At 39.3% G+C, this 22,207-nt stretch overlaps 1 protein-coding gene and 1 non-coding gene across 2 annotated transcripts; one reads left to right on the top strand and one right to left on the bottom strand.

The window, feature by feature from the left end:
- Positions 1–708: 708 nt before the first annotated feature.
- On the bottom strand, positions 709–1,776 carry LOC111890429 (uncharacterized). Its single transcript, XM_023886549.1, has 2 exons — positions 1,228–1,776; positions 709–1,131 (listed from the first exon to the last, which is right to left on the bottom strand). Exons 1-2 carry the CDS (start codon positions 1,774–1,776, stop codon positions 709–711), a joined length of 972 nt encoding a protein of 323 aa, XP_023742317.1.
- A 19,999-nt stretch (positions 1,777–21,775) lies between these two features.
- Positions 21,776–21,882, top strand: LOC111890434 (small nucleolar RNA R71). Its single transcript, XR_002849870.1, has one exon. It is a non-coding gene; the product is annotated as a small nucleolar RNA R71 (small nucleolar RNA).
- The last annotated feature ends 325 nt before the right edge of the window (positions 21,883–22,207 follow it).

Below are 22,207 nucleotides of genomic sequence, written 5' to 3'. Positions count from 1 at the left end.
GTTTAAGATGTAGACTGCATGACTCACAGCTTCTCCCCACAACACATCTGGGACACTCATCGTCTTCAAGGAGCTTCTAACCATCTCAAGCACTGTTCTGTTTCGTCTCTCCACAACACCATTCTGTTGTGGAGAGTAAGGTGAAGTAAAGTGTCGATCTAGTCCTGTTTCTTCGCAGTACGTGATGAATTGGTTGGAGAGGAACTCCCCTCCTCGGTCTGTTCTAAGCACCTTCATTCTCTCTCCTGTTTCTATTTCAACTTTTGCTCTAAAATTCTTGAACATTTGAAATGCATCTTCTTTTGATTTCAGTAGGTACACCCACATGACCCTGCTGAAGTCATCTACGAAAAGCATAAAATACTTATTGCCTGCAGGTGTTGGTGGTGAAACTGGTCCACACAGATCTCCATGGACAAGCTCTAACCTTCTCTTTTCCCTGAAGATTGTACTTGTTGGGAATGGATGCCGGGTTTGCTTCCCTATGAGACACCCTTCACATGGATTAGATGGAACCACCGCTTTTGGTATTCCTTCAATTAGAGTCTTTTTAGACATTGCTTTTAATGAGGTAAAGTTCACATGACCTAACCTTGTATGCCACAACCATGTTGGGTCACTAATTTCGACTGCCAAGCACCTTGAATTGACTTCTTCGAGTTCTATTTTGTAGAGGCGGTTTGGAGACCTCTAGACTTTCATCAATAATCATCCAGCCTTGTCATGTATCCACAAAAATGGCTCTTTTATTTTGATTTTATCTCCACTCTCCGATAGTTGGCCAAGGCTTATAATGTTGCTACACAAGTCGGGTATGTAATACACTTCTTGGAGCTTGCGTTGCTCTCTGTTTTTGCACTGGAAGATTATTGATCCGTTTCCTTCTATTCTGACTTTGGCATCATTTCCAAATCTTACGTATCCTTGCACCTCCCTGTTCAGATCACGAAATTTCTCTTTGTCACCGGTCATGTGATTGCTTGCGCCGATGTCGAGATACCATACTTTTGACTGGCTTGTTTCTCCACCTCCTGTCTTCAATTTCGGATTCACATTTTCTTCATTCAGAAATACTTCACCCCTTTCTTCTTTGTGCTCAAAGGATGACAATAGAAGTGCAGGCTCGTTGTCCTATTTTATCAAGTTGTTTTCAACATTTCTCTCACGTCTTGGATTCGGGCATTCTGTTGCATAGTGACCATGCTCCTGACAATTATAGCATTGGACCTTACTCTTGTCTTGGTTACTAGTCGAGCCACGACCTCCATTTTTCTGGTAGTGTGATCCTCCTCTCCCACGAGTGCCACGACCACCATTACCTCTGCCTCTTCCTCTGCCTCGTGCTCGTGAGTTTCCAAATCCTCCTCGATTTGACTTAGATTTGTAATCTCCCTCAGTCTTCTTCTTGTTCCTTTCTGACCACTCTTGGTGAGTTAGTAGCAGCTTCTTTTCATCATTCTCCCCATGTCCCTTCATTCTTTCTTCATGGGCCTTCAGTCTCCCAATTACTTCCTCTAATGTCATTGTCTCTAAGTCCCCAAATTGTTCAATTGTTGAAGCAATTTGGAGAAACTTAGATGGCACAGCCCTTAGTAGCTTCTTCAACACGTAGGATTCTTCTACCGTGTCTCCCAAAGTACGCATAATGGTTACAATATTGATCACCTTTGCAGCAAACTCATCAACACCCTCTGTCTCTTTCATATTCGGTGCCTCGAATTCTATTTTCAAAATCTGAATCCTGGCAGTCTTTACTCTATCTGCTCCCATGAACATTGTTTTCAATGCCTCCCAGGCCTCTGTCACACCCCAAAACCATTGAATGGCGGAAATGTTCTGGGGCGGAAAACGTCATGTACAATATCACAACAAAGTAAAGTAGTAAACAAGCAACAACATCATCCATTGCATTAATAATATAATTATTATACAAATGTGTTCTGTCAAATTTTCATAAACACTAAAGCATAAATCAAAATGAAAGATGAGTCTTCAACGAGCTCCATCTTCCCAAATCCTTGCATCTGTACCTGTCTATGATGACCTGAGGATACAAGTAATTTTGAAAGCGAGTATCAGCTTTGAAGCTGGTGAGATCATAAGTATTTTAGTGTCTTAATTTGTATGAAAATACTTGTACGTATTTGAAATATAAATATTTGTATGTATAGGAATTGTAAGTATTGAAAATGTAAATGAACTGTAGGTATGAAAATGTTTGTAAAACCACTGTAAACATTTGAATAGCCCTAGAAATCCCTATGATTCCTATTAGTAACAAAAGGAGTCTTCTACCAAGACTTAACTGTTCTCAAGGTAGTCTTCTACCAAGACCTAGCTGCTCTAAATGTAGCCTTCTACCAAGGCATCTAGTGTCTGTGCGTGTGTCTCTTGTAAGAGTATGTATTTTCCCAGGTATGACTATTATTAACCAAAAATATAGTTTCTACATTTCCGTGCGTCGTGTGAATGTTCACGAAGTGAATGTAAATGGGAAAACGAAATAGTACTATGGTGTAGTGTCGAACTACAATCATACCAATTTCCTTAAGTCTATGGTAATCGTGTAAGTACTGTAGTATTTGTAATAAATAACTACATCGGTACTCCGCTGCCTTATTTGAGGGATAAGGTATAATGTGATGTCTAGATCCCAGGCTGTACGCTCCCATATCAAAGGGATTTTGGGATCTACCCACGACCACTGCATATCTACAAGCCGTGAGCATCCACATTACTATGATCATGTATACTCGATATAACTATCACAATTACGTTATGATTCATTAGTATAGTTAGATCCTGAATTGGGTCCATGCTTTAGCACCTAGTGACATCTGTTCTATGTATATGTAAGTGTACTCGTGTAAGTGCGATCATGTAATTGTACTCATGTAAACGTGACAACGTAAACTTATCTATGTAATAGTATAGTAATGTACTGTAATGTTCTAGCTGTAGTTTACGTGCTCTCTATCTAGCAAGTATAGTAATGTACTCGTTCTAGTATCGTTGTATATGTTCTCTTTCTAGTATAGTTGTATTTGTTCTCGTAGTAAGTATAGACTCATGAATGAACTGACTCATAGTATGATATTGTGTTCTAGTAATAGTTCTAGTATCTTCCTAAACTACCCATATGGTAGTTTACTAGTAATCTAACTGGTACGTATGGACATGGATGTATACCCTTGTTACCCAAGGGCATGGGATGAACTGGAAGGACCTTTATGACTATATATGTACATGTGATATATAACTAATGTATAAACGACCTTCGGACGAATACCCGATATCCCACCAGACCACATCTCAAGCGTGAAAAGGAAATAGGGTGGATAGCCTTCCTAAGTCTTTTAAACATTTCTTATACAACTATACATATAGAGGCATGCAATTTATAATTTAAAAGCATAAAATAAGATTTGTAAAACCTTTGAACATAAATATTTTCTAAGAAAAGACCGACTTGGTGTCGATCTATAAAATGGTTTTGAAGGCATGGTTTTGATAAAGCAGTTTAGTATAAAGAAACGTTTGTTTGAAACACAAGTGTAAATGAGTTTGAAAAGTAATATACAAAGTAAAATGTAAAGAGAAATAAGGAGTTTTAAACACATATAGTGTTTATGAAAGACATTTGAAGGAAACTGTTTAGTAAAACGGCTAATGAGTAGCCAATCATTTAAATGCTACTTATTAATCACATGTGATTGATATAATAACTAGCATAATTCTACTTGTATCCCCCCCATAAAACATTTAAAAGTAGTTTAAAATATTATTTAAGGGGTATGAACTCACCTGTAGTGAGTGGTTCTGATGAAAATGTTGGATCAGTTGCTAAGTATCAAGTGGTGACTTAAGTACACACGTAAATCCTATTTAGCATATATTGACACATATATGAATATAATTAGTGTTATGAACAACTAATTAATGAATTGGGACCACCTTAGGGACTAGTAAACACTTATATTGAAGCGTTACAACCATATATGATTGTATGAAGGGGGTATAAGGCTTTACAATGGAGTGTATGGCCAAAATACACACTATATGTGTGTGTGCGGCCAGGTGTGCGGCCTAGTGTTCTGCTAGCACATGTGTGCGGCCCTGTGTGCGGCCATGTGTGCTGCCAGGTGGTGTGTGCTGCCATGTGTGCTGCCGGATGGTGTTCTTGGTACCTTTTATGAAGATCTTCAAGGAGAATGGATGATACTTGAGAGGATTTTCAAGTTCTATGCTTGAAGAAGTGAAAGAAGTGTTCAAAAATGACTAAGTGTGGTATATATAGGTGGAGTGTGCGGTTGGGAAGGGTGTGAGGCCGCAAAAACATGTGTATGGCCACACACTCAAGTGTGTAGCCGCACACTGCATGTGTTGGAGTGTTTGGCCCGGTTTTGATTCCTACACTTCGAGTTAACCCTTTTTAACACTCCAACCTTGAATATAACATGTTTAGAACGCCCCAATAAACCCTAAATGGTACTACAAGATAGCAAAACGAGTCTATTGTTGATAGGAAATGAAGAATGCAAGTTAGAAATTTTCGGGTTGTCACATCATCCCCCTGTTAAAGGGAATTTCGTCCCGAAATTAGAATTTAGATAAGGAAGTAGGTACGAATGATCGAGTCACAAGGAGGAAAATTTCTACTCGATTGGTTCTAGCGCTCCTAAGTGAAATCGGGTTCTCAGTTGGTATCCCAACGAACCTGCACTAATGGGCGGTGGCGATGCTTCGTCCGCTTGACCTCTCGGTCGAGGGTCACTACGGTTCAAATATGCAGGCGTGGATCTCGACTAGTGGACTTACAAGAGTCCTAACGGAAAGGTATGGTTTCATGATCGAGACGCTAAGAGAATAATGTACGTTACTGAGTTCGCGAAGTAGGTCTAGTTTGTGCAAGGCACAGGACCGATTCTAATAAGAATCTCGGAGGTCCTAACTATATTGGATTTAGCTTTCCACGCGATCCGAAGCGTATTAAGCCATTCCCAGAGTGGGTTCTCCTAAAGAACTTGGTCACTCACTTGGAATCTCCAAGGTTTCTTTTTCTTGTTTAACTTCCCAGTCAAGGGCCACCCCTTGATGGGTTAGAGTCGAAAGGGTTTCTGTGATTTACGAGGAGTTCTGGATGAATTATGACAGTAGGTCTGTAAGACCTAGAATTTGGCGAATTTCTGTTGGCGTCTCTGGTGTCGATAAATGCTCAACGGTTTCAGATAATTGCCAGAGTACTCAAGAATTTCCACATCACTAATAGTGTGTCTTTAGGAAATTTTGACTCTTCAACTCGAAAGCTCGAGTTCATAGAACTTTGCGAAAAGTTCCTCTGAAGGTAATGTTTCCATGGGTTCCTTCTTACTACAAGGGTAGATAAGTGAGTCATTACATGGAGAAATGACGAACTGATCCAAGTAAGAAGGACGCACCCTACTCATTTTAGCTCATGAAAGCTATGGGTGCTTTGGTCCTATCCGAAGGGTATCACTACGGACTTGAAGTGTCTGCATCGAGTTCGGAAGATAGTCTTCCGGGCATCCTTCCCTAACACTCGAACTGGTGATATTTGGATCTCAGATCCATTTCTGAAAGTAATTCTTTCCTTGCGTTTGTTCAACCATTTCATCTATGCGAGGCAGAGATAACGATTTTTATGAAATCTTGACGGAGTCCTCGATATCCGAGGCACATACGATGCAATCCGTCGATCTCTGGGAGCATAAGACTGGGGGTTCTCGAGGGTGAGAAGCCTAGTCTTCTTATTCTATCGCTGTGCAGTTCGTTAAGTTGTTTGTACTATTCTGGCATTTCCGTAGGTGTTTAGACTATAGGGCGATCTGTTTACAAGAGTCGTACTGGGTTCTGAGTTTGTTCACATGACGATGCGATTACTTGTAGGCTTAGGCAGTTCTCCATCCTGAAGTTCATATTAGAATTCATACATGTTTTCACAATCTCAATCTCGTGTATACGGGTCGTATATAATTAAGATTGAAAAGGTAGTCGAATAACTAATTCTTCTTTAAGCTCACATGCCATCGGGGAAAAAGAAGTTAATGTGGAATCATCAATTCTAAACCTGTAGAACCATGATTATATATCACTCTTATGTATACATTCCTCAGTGATAGATCAATCGTATGAATCCTTGGATTGAACTTGACGTACTGCATGAGTGGTACTTCGGGGATTTCTTCGGAAATAAAATATCTAAGAGGTACTCCTGGCATGAGTACTTCGGTGTTCTGATATGACGGCTTCGCTGGAAAAGTAATCTAGAAGAAAGAGATGTACGCATGAAGCTATTTTTGTGAGGATCTAATTGAATCGAGTCGTATGATAATGTCGAAATCATACTGAATCTTAAAGACATTAGATTTGAACATAAGATGTTTACAGACAAAACACAACTGTGCAACCATGAACAGAGTTACAGTACTTTAGACTTACGACAAGACTGTTGCTGCGAATATGATATATTACAAAAGACAAGTATACGCAGCACGAACATCCTTATAAAGACAGGATCTCGTAAAAGGTAAGACTCTAGTTGCACTAGTTCCGGATAGTTTATAAGTCTGTTAATACACAACGCCTTAATTACATTAACGAGGGTTCCGGAGTAGGTTCCCCTGCAGCTGTGATCCTAAGAATCTTCCCATCTGCACCCGAGTTCTTCGCTATCGGGCAATCCCTCTTGATATGTCCAATTTCACCGCATTGGTGACATATATGGACTGCACCCACATTGGTGGTGGAAGTGAAGTGTTTAGTAGGAGTTATGGGAACGCGGGTTCTTTCCCTTTTTGGGCAATCTCTTTTATAGTGCCCAAACTCACCACAATGATAGCAACCTAGGCTTGCCCCAGTGGTGGGGGTAGTTCTACAGAAACGAGCAATGTGCCCTACCTTGTTGCAATTAACACATTTCAAAGCTCGACACATTCCCTCGTGGTGGTAGTTGCACCGGTCGCACTTCAGGAGTGTTCCTTTGTATGGTCTGCTCGGTACGGGGATGGCAGAGGTTTCCACTTGCTGCTGTTGTATAGCCAGCTTTTGGGATCTCTTGCGTTTTCTCCGGGCTTGACACTTTCGTTTCTTGTTTTCTGTTTTTCGGCTTTGCGAGCCTGTGACTGTTACTGTTTGGCGACTTGCTGGATGGATACTACGATTGGAAACTTCATTCCCATCAGTAGCTTGGACTGTGCTGATAGCGCTACGGTGCGCAAGGACCGCGGTTACGGCAGCCACCACGGTAGCTGTAACTGCTGTTTGAAAGGTAGCGGCGTCCATAGTAAAGGCGGAGGTCTCGCTGTTCGACTGATTGTTTCCGGGTGACGACATGATTCTGTAACACGAAAGATAAGGATTTTGTGAGCGATTCTGGTTGACCCTTGATGTACTTAGATTGTTCATGTAAAAGAGTACGACTATGTTCTCGAAAGTTTGACCTACATCCCTATGATGTAGTCCTAGCACGAAGTGGAAGTATGTTCACGGAGGTTTGACCTACATCCCTATGATGCAGTCCTAGTAATGAGTAGAAGTAAGTTCGTAGAATGGTCTCAAGATGTTTGTCATTCAAGCTGAGGTATCGTGGGTTGGTGAATAACAAGATCCAACCACTGAAAGAGACTTGGAAATGTCTCCAGAGCTAAATTACTATAGTCCAATGACTTGACTAAAGCATGATTCAGATAGACTCCAATGAAAGTATGATAAAAGTACTTGAATGAAGAATGACACAGAAGTTAGCCGACTGTCAATATCTTTGATATTCATGACGTAAAGATTCGGGAAAATGACCTTGTAAAGGTCTTACATCATATCCGAAGAAGATAGTTCTTGACGGCATAATGACTTAACCAAAAGTACTTACGGTACAAGATAATTTCATAGAAAATGCCACATCGGGCATAGACAGAAATCGATTCCTTTTAACAAGGAAAAATAAAGTAAAGCGTCTACTACCGGCGACGGTCATCCCTCTGGTGAACTCTCAGTTCAGCCAGTTGACGTTCCACATCAAGTAGGTGTCTTTCGTACACCCTCTGGCGTACTCGGAGCTCTATGACTTCGGCTTGTGATTCAGCCAGTGCTCGCAGCAGGGTTTCATGGTTTCTCTCAGATCTCTCGCGTGCATCTTTTACACAAATGGTGCGGAGGGTATGCATTCTCGTATTGGCGACAACTTCAGTGATCTGATGTAGGGCTCTCCTGCCTTGAATCTCACTTCGGGCCACTCTGCGGACCAAGATTGGCAAGACTCTATCTGCGGAGCCCCCATTGTTCAGGTCGTAAAAGCTCCGGTTGTCATTAAATAAATGGCATGGGATGATCTTTTCCTTGGCTCCATGTTTCTAAACATTCCACCCACTCAGGCGTCGGGCCATGAAAAGCCGGACGAGGGTTAGGAATCGGAAAGGGAGCTGCTTAGGGTAGGTTCTCAACCTCTGGTTCGGAATTAGTATAGACCGAAGGGTTTTCATCATGGTGATCATTCAAATGATCATTCTCTGGTTCTTCTCCCGACCAACCAGCTATGACCTCATTCGGAAGGTACTGGTTGCCGAGGGGGTGGAGTCCAGCTATGTTTTCTATGCGAGAATTGGGGTAAGAGAATAATTATTAGACGAACTATCTAGATAATTATTTATAAAATCTTCATCAGTTACATCGCTATTTGTGAAGTGCATACCAGTTATATGTAATCGAAACAGGATAGGCCTTCGAATATGTGACCTTAACTCCGAATTCACACAGAATCAGGGTAAGGTAAAATTTCCACAGATTCTAAGTTTATAACATCCTAATTATATATAGCCTTAGTGTATCCACCTAGCAACTATCAACTTAGTAATGAAGATCCCGTTTTAATTCTCAAGTATAAAGTACTTATAGTAACACCAAATACTCCTATAGTATTTCAAATTTTAATGTTATGTTCCATTGTTCTCATTATGGTAGGGTTGGTAAGATTTTAGCATTGTTGCAACCACACCATTACAATTAGGCACATGCTAGTCAACCCTCGGATAATATAGGTGATCAGGCTATATCTTCCCAGTTTTGACCATATGTCTCTAAGCCCACTTGTGTTGCCCAACAATCGTAATTCTTTTGTACTGTCCTAGTGACACTGATTTTAGTATGAATGCAGCACGTATACTTACTTAAATATTTTATTATTTAAAGTATAAACTTTTGGTCAGAGTATTTTTAATCCCTTATGTATTTATAGTTAGTATATCTTTTATGGGTTGATATACTTAATTCACTGTAAACAATGCTCTGATACCAATCTGTCACACCCCAAAACCATTGAATGGCAGAAACATTCTGGGTAGGAGGACGTCATGTACAGTATCACAACAATGTAAAGTAGTAAACAAGCAACAACATCATCCATTGCATTAATAATATAATTATTATACAAATGTGTTCTGTCAAATTTTGATAAACACTAAAGCATAAATCAAAATGAAAGATGAGTCTTCAACGAGCTCCATCTTCCCAAATCCTTGCATCTGTACCTGTCTATGATGACCTGAGGATACAAGTAATTTTGAAAGCGAGTATCTGATTTGAAGCTGGTGAGATCATAAGTATTTTAGTGTCTTAATTTGTATGAAAATACTTGTATGTATTTGAAATATAAATATTTGTATGTATAGGAATTGTAAGTATTGAAAATGTAAATGAACTGTAGGTATGAAAATGTTTGTAAAACCACTGTAAACGTTTGAATAGCCCTAGAAATCCCTATGATTCCTATTAGTAACAAAAGGAGTCTTCTACCAAGACTTAACTGTTCTCAAGGTAGTCTTCTACCAAGACCTAGCTGATCTGAATGTAGCCTTCTACCAAGGCATCTAGTGTTTGTGCGTGTGTCTCTTGTAAGAGTATGTATTTTCCCAGGTATGACTATCATTAACCAAAAATATAGTTTCTACATTTCCGTGCGTCGTGTGAATGTTCACGAAGTGAATGTAAATGGGAAAACGAAATAGTACTATGGTGTAGTGTCGAACTACAACCGTACCAATTTCCTTAAGTCTAGGGTAATCGTGTAAGTATTGTAGTATTTGTAATAAATAACTACATCGGTACTCCGCTGCCTTATTTGAGGGATAAGGTATAATGTGATGTCTAGATCCCAGTCTGTACGCTCCCCTATCAAAGGGATTTTGGGACCTACCCACGACCCTTGCATATCTGCAAGCCGTGAGCATCCACATTACTATGATCATGTATACTCGATATAACTATCACAATTACGTTGTGATTCATCAGTATAGTTAGATCCTGAACTGGGTCCATGCTATAGCACCTAGTGACGTCTGTTCTATGTATATGTAAGTGTACTCGTGTAAGTGCGATCATGTAATTGTACTCATGTAAACGTGACAACGTAAACTTATCTATGTAATAGTATAGTAATGTACTGTAATGTTCTAGCTGTAGTTTACGTGCTCTCTATCTAGCAAGTATAGTAATGTACTCGTTCTAGTATCGTTGTATATGTTCTCTTTCTAGTATAGTTGTATATGTTCTCGTAGTAAGTATAGACTCATGAATGAACTGACTCATAGTATGATATTGTGTTCTAGTAATAGTTCTAGTATCTTCCTAAACTACCCATATGGTAGTTTACTAGTAATCTAACTGGTACGTATGGACATGGATGTATACCCTTGCTACCCAAGGGCATGGGATGAACTGGAAGGACCTTTATGACTATATATATACATGTGATATATAACTAATGTATAAACGACCTTCGGACGAATACCCGATGTCCCACCAGACCACATCTCAAGCGCGAAAAGGAAATAGGGTGGATAGCCTTCCTAAGTCTTTTAAACATTTCTTATATAACTATACATATAGAGGCATGCAATTTATAATTTAAAAGCATGAAATAAGATTTGTAAAACCTTTGAACATAAATATTTTCTAAGAAATGACCGACTTGGTGTCGATCTATAAAATGGTTTTGAAGGCATGGTTTTGATAAAGCAGTTTAGTATAAAGAAACGTTTGTTTGAAACACAAGTGTAAATAAGTTTGAAAAGTAATATACAGAGTAAATGTAAAGAGAAATAAGGAGTTTTAAACACATATAGTGTTTATGAAAGACATTTGAAGGAAACTGTTTAATAAAACGGCTAATGAGTAGCCAATCATTTAAATGCTGCTTATTAATCACATGTGATTGATATAATAACTAGCATAATTCTACTTGTATCCCCCCCATAAAACATTTAAAAGTAGTTTAAAACATTATTTAAGGGGTATGAACTCACCTGTAGTGAGTGGTTCTGATGAAAATGTTGGATCAGTTGCTAAGTATCAAGTGGTGACTTGAGTACACACGCGAATCCTATTTAGCATATATTGACACATATATGAATATAATTAGTGTTATGAACAACTAATTAATGAATTGGGACCACCTTAGGGACTAGTAAACACTTATATTGAAGTGTTACAACCATATATGATTGTATGAAGGGGGTATAAGGCTTTACAATGGAGTGTATGGCCAAAATACACACTATATGTGTGTGTGCGGCCAGGTGTGCGGCCTATTGTGCTGCCAGAACATGTGTGCGGCCCTGTGTGCGGCCATGTGTGCTGCCAGGTGGTGTGTGCTGCCATGTGTGCTGCCAGATGGTGTCCTTGGTGTTCTTGGTACCTTTTATGAAGATCTTCAAGGAGAATGGATGATACTTGAGAGGATTTTCGAGTTCTATGCTTGAAGAAGTGAAAGAAGTGTTCAAAAATGACTAAGTGTGGTATATATAGGTGGAGTGTGCGGTTGGGAAGGGTGTGAGGCCGCAAACACATGTGTGTGGCCACACACTCAAGTGTGTAGCCGCACACTCCATGTGTTGGAGTGTTTGGCCCGGTTTTGATTCCTACACATCGAGTTAACCCTTTTTAACACTCCAACCTTGAATATAACACGTTTAGAACGTCCCAATAAACCCTAAATGATACTACAAGATAGCAAAACGAGTCTATTGTTGATAGGAAATGAAGAATGGAAGTTAGAAATTTTCGGGTTGTCACGGCCTCTTTGGCTATTTACTTCTCAGCCAGGGACAGTAACAGATCTTCCGGTATCCCTTGATAGATGGCTGTTAGTGCCATCTTATCCTTCTTCACCTCGACAACTGTGTTTGATGTTCTGGGTTCCACTGCATCCCACACTCCCTGGGCCTTCATGAAAACTCTCATCTTGATGGCCCATGCAGAATAATTGCTTCTTGACAACATAGGGTAATGGAGGGTGATCATACTCTCTTTCTCTCCATTTCCGTTGTTTCCTGTCATCTCTTCACGAGGTTGATACTTTGGCATACACCAGGTTGTGCTCTGATACCACAATGTTTGTCTTTTGCAGGGGCAACAAAAGACCTTTTCACCAAAACAAGGAACTAGACACAGGAAAGTAAACTAAACAGGGGACAAAAACAGATGAAAGAAAGGAAGAGAAAAACTGGAATTAACAGCCCTCTGGGAAAGCTGCACAACACAGAGGACAAAGTGAAGGCACAAAGGATATTTGAGGCAAAGTATCTTTATTCACTGATTGGAGAATGAGAAAGCAAACTTTTGGGATACTAACAACGTACACATTGCCTAGAATTTAAACAAAAAAATGCAGAAAAATAGGAACTACCAACTACTTGCTAAAGACCAGGGGCATATCTGTCACGTGTCCTTGATTTATTCTTCCCACTCAATTTTAAACATGAAACAAATTAAGTAAAACTTCTGAATTATTTTTAACACTCTCCATCCTCCTTCTCCTCCTACCGCCGCCATCTCTTCCATAGTCACCTTGCACCACCATGGCTGGATTCGTCGAGCACCACCACCATAGCCCATGCCGACTGTGACGTCGTGAATGACCGGAGAAAACCCCAACAAGAGCGAACCCACCACTAACTCCGGTGGATCTATTGTTTTTATTCGCTGTGGCCTAGACCAACCGCCATAGTTCCTTCCTGACCCATAGTTGATGTTGTCGTGGTTGCTGCTGACGAAGACGAAAGTCACCACCCGTCACCGTTCAGCTTTGGAGATCGAAGGCTGACGGTAGTGGAGGTCGCTGTGGTCATGGGAGAGAACGGTCAAACCTACTGCTGTTGGATCTCGATGTTGCTGTCGTTGCCATGCGGTGTTTCGCCGATGACGATATTGTTGCCGATCGACCGCCGTCTGCTGCCACTTTCCGTCGCCACTAGCCATCGTGGAAGGTGGCTGTGTGCATGTTTTACCATGTGTTTAGGTGTGTGTTGATGTATTATGTTGTATGTATTGTTTGGTCGGATTCCGCAGGAAAAGCCACCACCAGCACCATGAGGTGGTGGCTGCCACTATATACCACCACCAGCCACCACAAGGGTGGCTGTGTGTGTGTGTGTTTATTTTATTGTGTGTGTGTTTATTTGGGTTTTTTTGTGTTTTATGTTGTAATTGGTAAAGGAATAATGAAAAGAAACTCATAACCACCACCGTGAGGTAGTGGTTGCCGCTACCAACCGTCGTGTTGGGTGGCGGTGTGCTTAGTTGTGTTTGGATTGCTTGGACACGATTAGACTAGAACCATAACCACCACCATGAGGTGGTAGTGGGTGGTGCGCAACTAATGAAACCCTAATGGGCCCAATGAAGCCCAAAGTGATCTAGAAGCTTAACCATGTGACTAATGGGCTAGTATTTGGGTTGAAAACCCTAATTAGGGTTTGGAAAACCCTAATGTCATGAAACCCTAATTTTGGGAATTTGATTAGGACCCACACTAGAATTACTATGGGACTTAAAATATTAATTAATAATCATTGGCAAATTACCTAAAGCAATATTGGACTTAATGGATTAAGTCCTTAATGGGTTAAATAGGAACACTTAACCATAATCGTTATTTTATGTGAAAACCCTAATTTCACTTAGGCCTTGAGTTGGGCATTCCTATTGGACTTTGGTGATTAGACTATTCATGGGCTTATCCAAGGACAAGTAAATGGACCAAAATAATTGGATGAGCTTTAGGATAAGGCCCATATGAAGGACTTGGGCCCAATTTGGAAAATTGGGCCATTAGTGGGCCATAATTGGGCCTTAATGATTATGTGATTTTGGGTCATGGGAATACCAAGAATTTGAACTAGAATAATTGGATGGGTGACGTGTGTAAAACCAACTAGTTTTAATCCTACTTTTTAAATATAAATTTGACACACAAAGGCAGTGGACCTATCAATTGTGGTGTAGCTAAATAAGTAGGGTATCGAACTCAGGGAACGGAAATTAAACAAATAACTAATATTATCTAAGAACAAGTATTAAAAAGAATGGTTTTCTCTAGTTTTACAGGACTAGAAACTTAAATAGACTAACTAACAGCTAAAGCAAGTAAACACCACTAAATTCAATAATTAAGAGGACTTCTGTTTAGGTTCGAATCATTTGTTCCCATGGATGATTTTATGGTAAATGCATCAGATTAATTCTTCATTGGTTACCGATTAAAGTGATTAGATTCACGTTCGCTATTGCTAATCCTTAGAAAAAAGATTAATTCAAGTAATGGCCAGTTGTCTAAATTAATGAATTTCCTAGTTTATTGGTTCGGGTTAAGACTTGTAATAAGCTAATTCAATGAACTCCTTGTTGATGGTTCATCACACAAGATCACACATTAACTTACCTATCTTCTAGTTAATTCTAGTTTCACATTCGTTATTCCTAGACATATAACTATGTGGTCACATAAATCATATGAAATTAATAACTAAGAGATGTTCATATAACTTAATTACTGATTTATTAACAGAGAATAGTTGTTATTAACATATGAGGTTCTTTAACAAGCTTAACAAAACAATATCACAAATTAAAATTAATCCTAACCATAAAATCAATCCATATTCACAAAATCATCTACCCTAAACAGAAGATAAAGGGTTTAGTTCATAATTGCAGTAAAAACAAATTCAAAAATGAATTCAAATAGTTCAAACATGATTCAATCAAAATATTAACTAAAAATAAATTAGAACTTGCCTTAATCCTCTTCAAAATCGAACGCAGGTTGATTCCTCAGCTTCTCACCGTCTAGCAGCACCTTCAATCGCAATTTTTAACCTCCTAGGGTTTCAGAGAAGTCCCTATCTCGATCTCAAAGTCCCTATTTATATTTTTTTTGGAAACGAAGGTGACTCGTCGAGTCAAGGTCCCAACTTGCCAAGTCCCTCATTAAAAGTCTGTGTACGTCAAGTACTTCTAGAGCTTCGCGAATCTTCGTTCTGACTCGTCGAGTCAAGAGTTGACTCGCCGAGTCCTTCTTGTTTTTGGCATTTTTCTTCTTTGTTTCAACTCCCGAACTTCCAATTGCTTCTCCTTCTTCATTTTGCTTCCGAGGATATCTTTTGGACTGAAAATACAATTCAAACACTATTAAGTACCTTTTGTCCATAATGTGAAAATAATTAGTTAATAAATAAGAAAAATCTACACTAAATATATAAATATGAACATATCAAAATACCCCACACTTGAATTTTGCTTGCCCCGAAGCAAAACTAAATTTTAGCACACTAATATTACATAAGACAATCCCAATCAAACCCAACCATTATCTCAAGACCACAATGCATGCATTTGTATCTAAAATTTCCTAAGGACCCCCCCCCCTTAATTCTAAATACTCACAATCCTCATAAACACTTGCCCACTTATCCATCCGCAGAAAACTTCCTAACCTCAAGGTATTTTTGGTCAAGCAACCCAAGCATACATAATCTAGAAAATTACAACTTTTTGATACCACTATAGAGCTATTTGGAATTCTTCACTTCTTTGATATGTGACTTTGATTTCTTTGAATTCACCAACTTTTTGTTTGATTTTTGGTATCTGTAACTTTTTGAATTTTTCAGAATTTTGATCTTTTGATCTTCACTTTGATTGCTCCAAAATTCTTACAACCTTTCTTGTAGTTCTCTTTATTTTTTTATGTAACTCACTTTTTTTTTCACTCAAAACCTACATGCTTAAGCAAGGGTGCTCCACTTCAACCCGTATTGGTAAAAGTATTACTTTTCCTGGATACATTTCAAGTACACGATGCTAAACATATTGCATCCCTCAAGCTAAGCGATGCTGTGTTTTTGTCCCATGATTTCACTAGAATAAAGGAAGCCACAAATGCATTATAACGTATATAGGCTCAATTAAACATTTGAGTCTTCATGCAATCATCGAACATAACACTAGCATGATACCTAATTGCTTTTTACCAAAATATCTAAATTACTTCCTAGCAATTTTATGCAAAAATTTTAAAATTTAACTAGTGTAACCAACCCCCTACCCCACACTTAAATTATGCAATGTCCCAATTGCATGTTATGCATGACAAATATATTGAGAAAATAAAGAGGGAATTGGAACAAACTCCCTTGGGGTAGTAGTGACGAGGTCGATATATCTTCTGAAAAGCTCCATCTTCAATTGACTTTAGGCATGGGAACAACTCATCCATGACTTGGGTGTCAAAATGTCATGTGGTTAGCTCCAAATATGCAAGACAATCCCTCGGAAAATTTCAGGAATCAATCTTAAAGAAAATGCAGTCAAGTGGTGTATAAAATAGCATCAAATCAGCTTCTTTAGAGGTGGAATGATAAACGAGTCGTCGATTCAAAAAGGCGACTCGCTGAGTAGTAGCGCAAAAATACAGAAATCGTGAAATTACACTAGGACTCGTCGAGTCAGTATGTGCACTCAGCAAGTCCATCGATGTGTGATAAAAAAATATTTTTCTTCAAATCTGACTTTTGGTGTGTTGAAGTAACAACAAAAAGACACTCTTGCTCTTCTCCTGTTCAACATTTACGCACTCTTCAACCCTCTCTAAAACCAGACTCGATACTTATAATCCATTCTCGCTCGCCTAGACTCGATGCTTCTATGGAACGACTCTCAAGACTCTTTGTGTGCAAACCCTTTATCCAAATTCTGAAAAGACTAAAACAAACATGTAATAAAAAGGAAAAACACACCATAAGCAAATCCTAAACTACTTGTCCAAACCAAACAAAAACAAACAAACACAAACAAAATCAAACAATAAAAATTGTTTTAACACAACCAAAATAAAAAAGATAGGACTTCAATCTTCATCTTCTTCCTCCTCATCATCTTCTCTTACTCCACTTCCTCCCGCTTCACTCGTTCGTGCATTGATCCGCTCTTCCTAAGTAGGCACATAAGGAAATTGACCCCCATCCACATGTTGGATGTTGAAGTGATTAAACATTTGGATAAAGGACTGGTTGGCAAAATTCAAACCCCTTCCCAAATCATCTTGATATCTTCTTCCCTCCATATTTAACCACTGCGGGGGTATACCATCTTCAACCGGGATCACTGGTGGATCTTGATGTGCTTGCTCGCGTCTCAGCCTTACCGTCCTTGCCGGCTCCTCGAGTCTTATCACCACATCATCATGAGGAATAGCATAGTGGCCCCCTCCATAATCTTCAATAATTCTGGCTCTTCTAAAAAGAATGGGATTAAAAGGAGGGCTTAGGACCATCTTCATCAAGTTCCATGCTCCTCTTTCCATTAACCCATAAGATTTGGCTAGGCGGGTCACAAACATCCCACCATTGATCTTTGAAGTTTTGTGATCCTTGACTACCCCCCGCCCCCAACTAAATAAGAAGCCATGCAGTACGGAAGATTACAGAAAATGTTTGGAGTAATAATACTCCACAAATAGAAAACATCAAGGTTAGTTGTATTGGCAACGAGGCGGTGAATCAGTCTATGGGTGGTGATCAAATATTCCCCTCTTGAGTGGACTTGGGGATATAAACCTTGTTTGCAATGGTATTCCACCAAGTGGAACCCACAACCCCCTCCGGGAATTCCTTGTGACAATGCTCCAGAAAGGTGCCAAAATCTGCAGTGCTGACCAATTGTTGGTCATAAATACCCAACCTGCAACCTAGTTCCACCATACTACATTGGCGGAATTCACTACCAAGGCAAAAAGTAACAATCCACGAGTTGTAATAATCGTTCCCTTCATGGAAGTTGATGGTTGAGAACAACTCCCAACATAGCTCCTTGAACATTGGTTCTTGAATGCGGAATATCCGGTTCCATCCATCACAAGTGATGGATACCTCATCATTCATAAAGACTTTGACAAGATACGAGGCCAACTCCTCTTCATAACGAACTTTTCCTAACCAATCCCAATCTATTGCATTTGTCACATAAATTTCTTTCTTTTTAACTTCAACCAGCTTCTTCTTCCATCTTTTTATCGTGGAATCCAAATCAATTCATGGAAAGTTTAACCAAGGATGGTCCCCTTGGTTACCCCTAGAGCTTTGTCCACCTCTTGAAAACATTTTCTGCAACATAAGAAAACCATACAAACTAGAAAACACAAAAACATTAAAGCTCAAAAACTAGGACTACCTTCAGGGACTGACTCGTCGAGTCCACGAACAGACTCGGCGAGTAGCAAGAACTGTTCGAGTCGCTCATCTGAGGTTCATCAATTCATCCAACAAAACCCAAAATTGGTCCTAGGAGTTTGTCTCGAGATGCATACTAAGTATAAATTCACAATCAATTGCATCTATAACATTCTAATTAGACAAGAATTAAAAACCCTAGAATCCTAATCAAGTCAAAGGAAACAGGTTGCAACAAAATGGGACCATTATTCTGCAAAAATTACAGCTTTAAGAAGATAATAAACAAAAGATCTTACCTTGTTAGAAGAAAGTGGAAGAAATCAAAGAAAAATGGAATGGTTTCTTGAGAGAATCTTGGCATGTCGAGTATAGGTATGTCGGCCGTATGAAGTGAAAATGTTTTACAATTAGGTTAAAAACCCTAATTTTACAGAAATGTAAAATTATTTTTTTTTTCAGTAAATTAAACCGACTCGTCGAGTCAATATATGGACTCGCTGAGTTAGGTCGCGAAATTAGTTCATATCTGCGTAAAGACTCGTCGAGTCACTGTATAGACTCGTCGAGTCTATTAATCTGTTGAAAACATCTTTTTTCTAAAAAAATTATTTCTTTAAAAAAATAACACCACACGCCACACTTAGGCCTTAATTACCCTCAAGCAATCATTTATGGATGAATATGAAGATTGAAATAGAGAAAAAAAATCCTAAGTAAACCACACAAAACGAAAACTAAAAACGAAAAAGACAAGAAAACCAAACTCTTTTGACAGGTTGTCTCCCGTTAAGCGCTTCTTTTTGAGGAGTCTTTAGCTGGACTCCATCCCACATTATGTTTCTGCTGCTTCCTCCATTGGGATCTCCTTCTTTAATTTTTGTACTTTATATTTTGTCTTATACAAATGGATTTTTCTCTTGTATGCCCTCTTCAATTCTTCCATGCTCTTTCTTGCAGTGATTTCTTCAGCTTTACGCTTTTTCCCTTTACAATGCTTATTTTTTTCCACTCCTTCCTTTTCACGCTCCATCGTTTTCCTTCCTTGCTTATCTTTCTTGACTGCATTTTTGGTCATTAAAGAATATGGTGTTTTGAAAGTGAAAACTTCAAACGTAGTAGAGACAATGGCACGAGGCTTGGTTCTTTTGCTTTTGATTGACATCTCTTCTTGATCTAGCATATGTGATTCAATAGAAGAGTTAATTATTATCACCATTCAAAGTTTTAGGATCCCCTTTATCTTCTAAACTTCCTCTATCCTCCTCTTGGACAACCTCATAATTTTACACGATTGTTTCAAGAAAAGACAAATGTGCATCCTCAAAGTTGATGAGATCTTTAACAGCCTTGTTTTCCTGGAGAGGATTCTCCAAGTAATCATGCAAAACATGCGCATCCGGTTCACAAAGGATACTAATGGCTTGCAGACTAAAATTTTCATCAGATTGGGATTTTTCGTATATACTCGTCGACTCAGCGGGTACGACTCGGCGAGTCAGAGAGTCTTCAACACTTTTGAGGCTTTCTTTGTAGTCAGTTTCCTTGATCAGCCTTTCTATCTCCTCTAGATCTCCTTTGGCATCAGAATTCTCTTCCAAAGATACTAAGAATTGATTTGGATTGATCTCTTGCAAGTAAGTAAGCTCTCTCTCCAACAATTCATCATCCAAAATTATTGATGAAACCTTATCTTCTTTTAACTCTTTGTGCTTCTCCTTTTTCTCAGCTTTAAAAATTATGGAATCATCTCCCACCCTTAAGGTTAGCGTAGATTCTCACATATCTACCAAAGCACAAGCAATATTCAAAAATGGTCGCCCAAGAATGATTGGTACTTTAAAGTCCTCCTTCATGTCTAATATTATGAAGTCAACCAGAAATACTAACTTATCAACTTTGATAAGGAGATCTTCACACACTCCCATTGGATGTATTATTGTTTTGTCGGCTAGATGAATCTTCATTTGAATAGGCTTTGGGACCAGAAGGTTTAACTTTTGGAAGAAGGAATATGGCATAATATTAATACTTGCCCCCGAATCTGTCAATGCTCGTGTGCTCATTATGTTCCCAAATTGACAAGGCACGATGATGCTTCCCGGACCGCCCCTCTTTTCTGGCAATTCATTCAGCACTATTTCAACAACTTCTTCTATATTTCTTTTAGTGGTAAAGAGGTTTTTAAGTAAACTAGCATATTTTGGTGTTTGTAATATCGTTTCAACAAACGGAATATTTACTTGGAGTGCCTTTATGTGCTCCATACAGCTCTTATATTCTTGAATCTGCTCACCAGGTATGGCTCGGCTCGGAAACGGTAAAGGGGCCCAGTAAGGTTTCAAAAGATAGCAGTTTTCATTATCAGGTCTTCGACTCGTCGAGTCCATGTTGGCGACTCGGCGAGTCGAGTCGGGTTTACTCGAATTCAAGCTAATTACTTCTTCTGTTTGCACCTTGTTGGGTTTCTTCTGGATAGAGTTCAGAGGAGTGAAGATTGGCTAAGAATATATTGTTATTGCATTCATATGTGCCATTCTTGGATTTTGCTCGGTATTGCTAAGAAGTTCACCGGGTGCTCTTTGGTTGATTTGTTGTGCAAGCTGGCCTAGCTGTTTTTCAATGTTATGAATAGATTCTTGCTGATTTCTATGCATATTTTGTTGATCCTTCATCATAGTTTAATGATCTCTAAGCATAATTCGTTGCTCCTTCAATTCAGTGTTGGTATCATTGTGCCTCTTCTCGGACGCGGCTACAAATCTTGTGAACATATCTTCCAAATCAGAATTCTTCTCTAGCACCGGTTCCTATTTTTGATAAAAAAACCTCTTTATTTTGCTTATATTCTTCTCCTTTGCCTTTTTGTACTCATCATACGGGAGCCAATCCTTCTTGGGTTTTCGCCAGTTGTCATCGTACCTATCACCACTTGAATAGCACACTTGTGCTTTCCGGTTCCCATTCTCGTTAAGATCACAATCTTTAGTAAGGTGGGGCCCTTTTCAATTCTCACATCCTACCCGTATAACATGGATGGACTAGTCCATCTTAGTCATTCTTCGATCCAAACTCTCTAGTTTAGCCATCATTGCTGTCATGCTATCATTAACTGAGTTCACCCCCCCCCCCCAGATTTAGTTCATTCCTTGGGCACCAAGGGTGCTTTCTTCGTGAGAGGCCCTTGCGAATCAAGGAGCTGCCTTGTTGTCACATTCACTCCATCATAGAAAATGGAGACTTCTTGTTGACTATTTAGATCATGATGTGGGTAGTTCCTTAGTAAACCTTTATATCTTTCCCAAGCCTCGTATAGTGACTCTCCAACTTATTGTTTAAAGTTGGCAATGACTTTCTTCAACATGGTTATCTTTAAAGGAGGGCAAAATTGGTCTATAAATTTCGTCTTCATTTTAGCCCAAGTAGTGATGGATTCGGGAAGGAGTGATTTCAGCCAATCTTTCGCGGCTCCCTTGAATGTGACTGGTAGCATACATAGTAGAACGGTGTCACGAGCCACATTGGGGACATTAAAGTAATCGGATATATCGTTGACCTCATCTAGATGTTTTTATGTATCTTCATGATCCTTCCGGTTGAATGGGATCTCCTTGAGTTGAGCTAGTATGTGACCTTTAAGCTCAAAGGTGGTGGTCGCAAGAATTGCGGGTTGCATAAGTCCTGGACCG

This window comes from Lactuca sativa, chromosome 6 (assembly GCF_002870075.4).
Source record: "Lactuca sativa cultivar Salinas chromosome 6, Lsat_Salinas_v11, whole genome shotgun sequence".
NCBI classification, from domain to species: domain Eukaryota; kingdom Viridiplantae; phylum Streptophyta; class Magnoliopsida; order Asterales; family Asteraceae; genus Lactuca; species Lactuca sativa.
The sequence above is the reverse complement of the archived record's forward strand: the minus strand, read 5'-3'. Positions and strand labels throughout refer to the sequence as shown.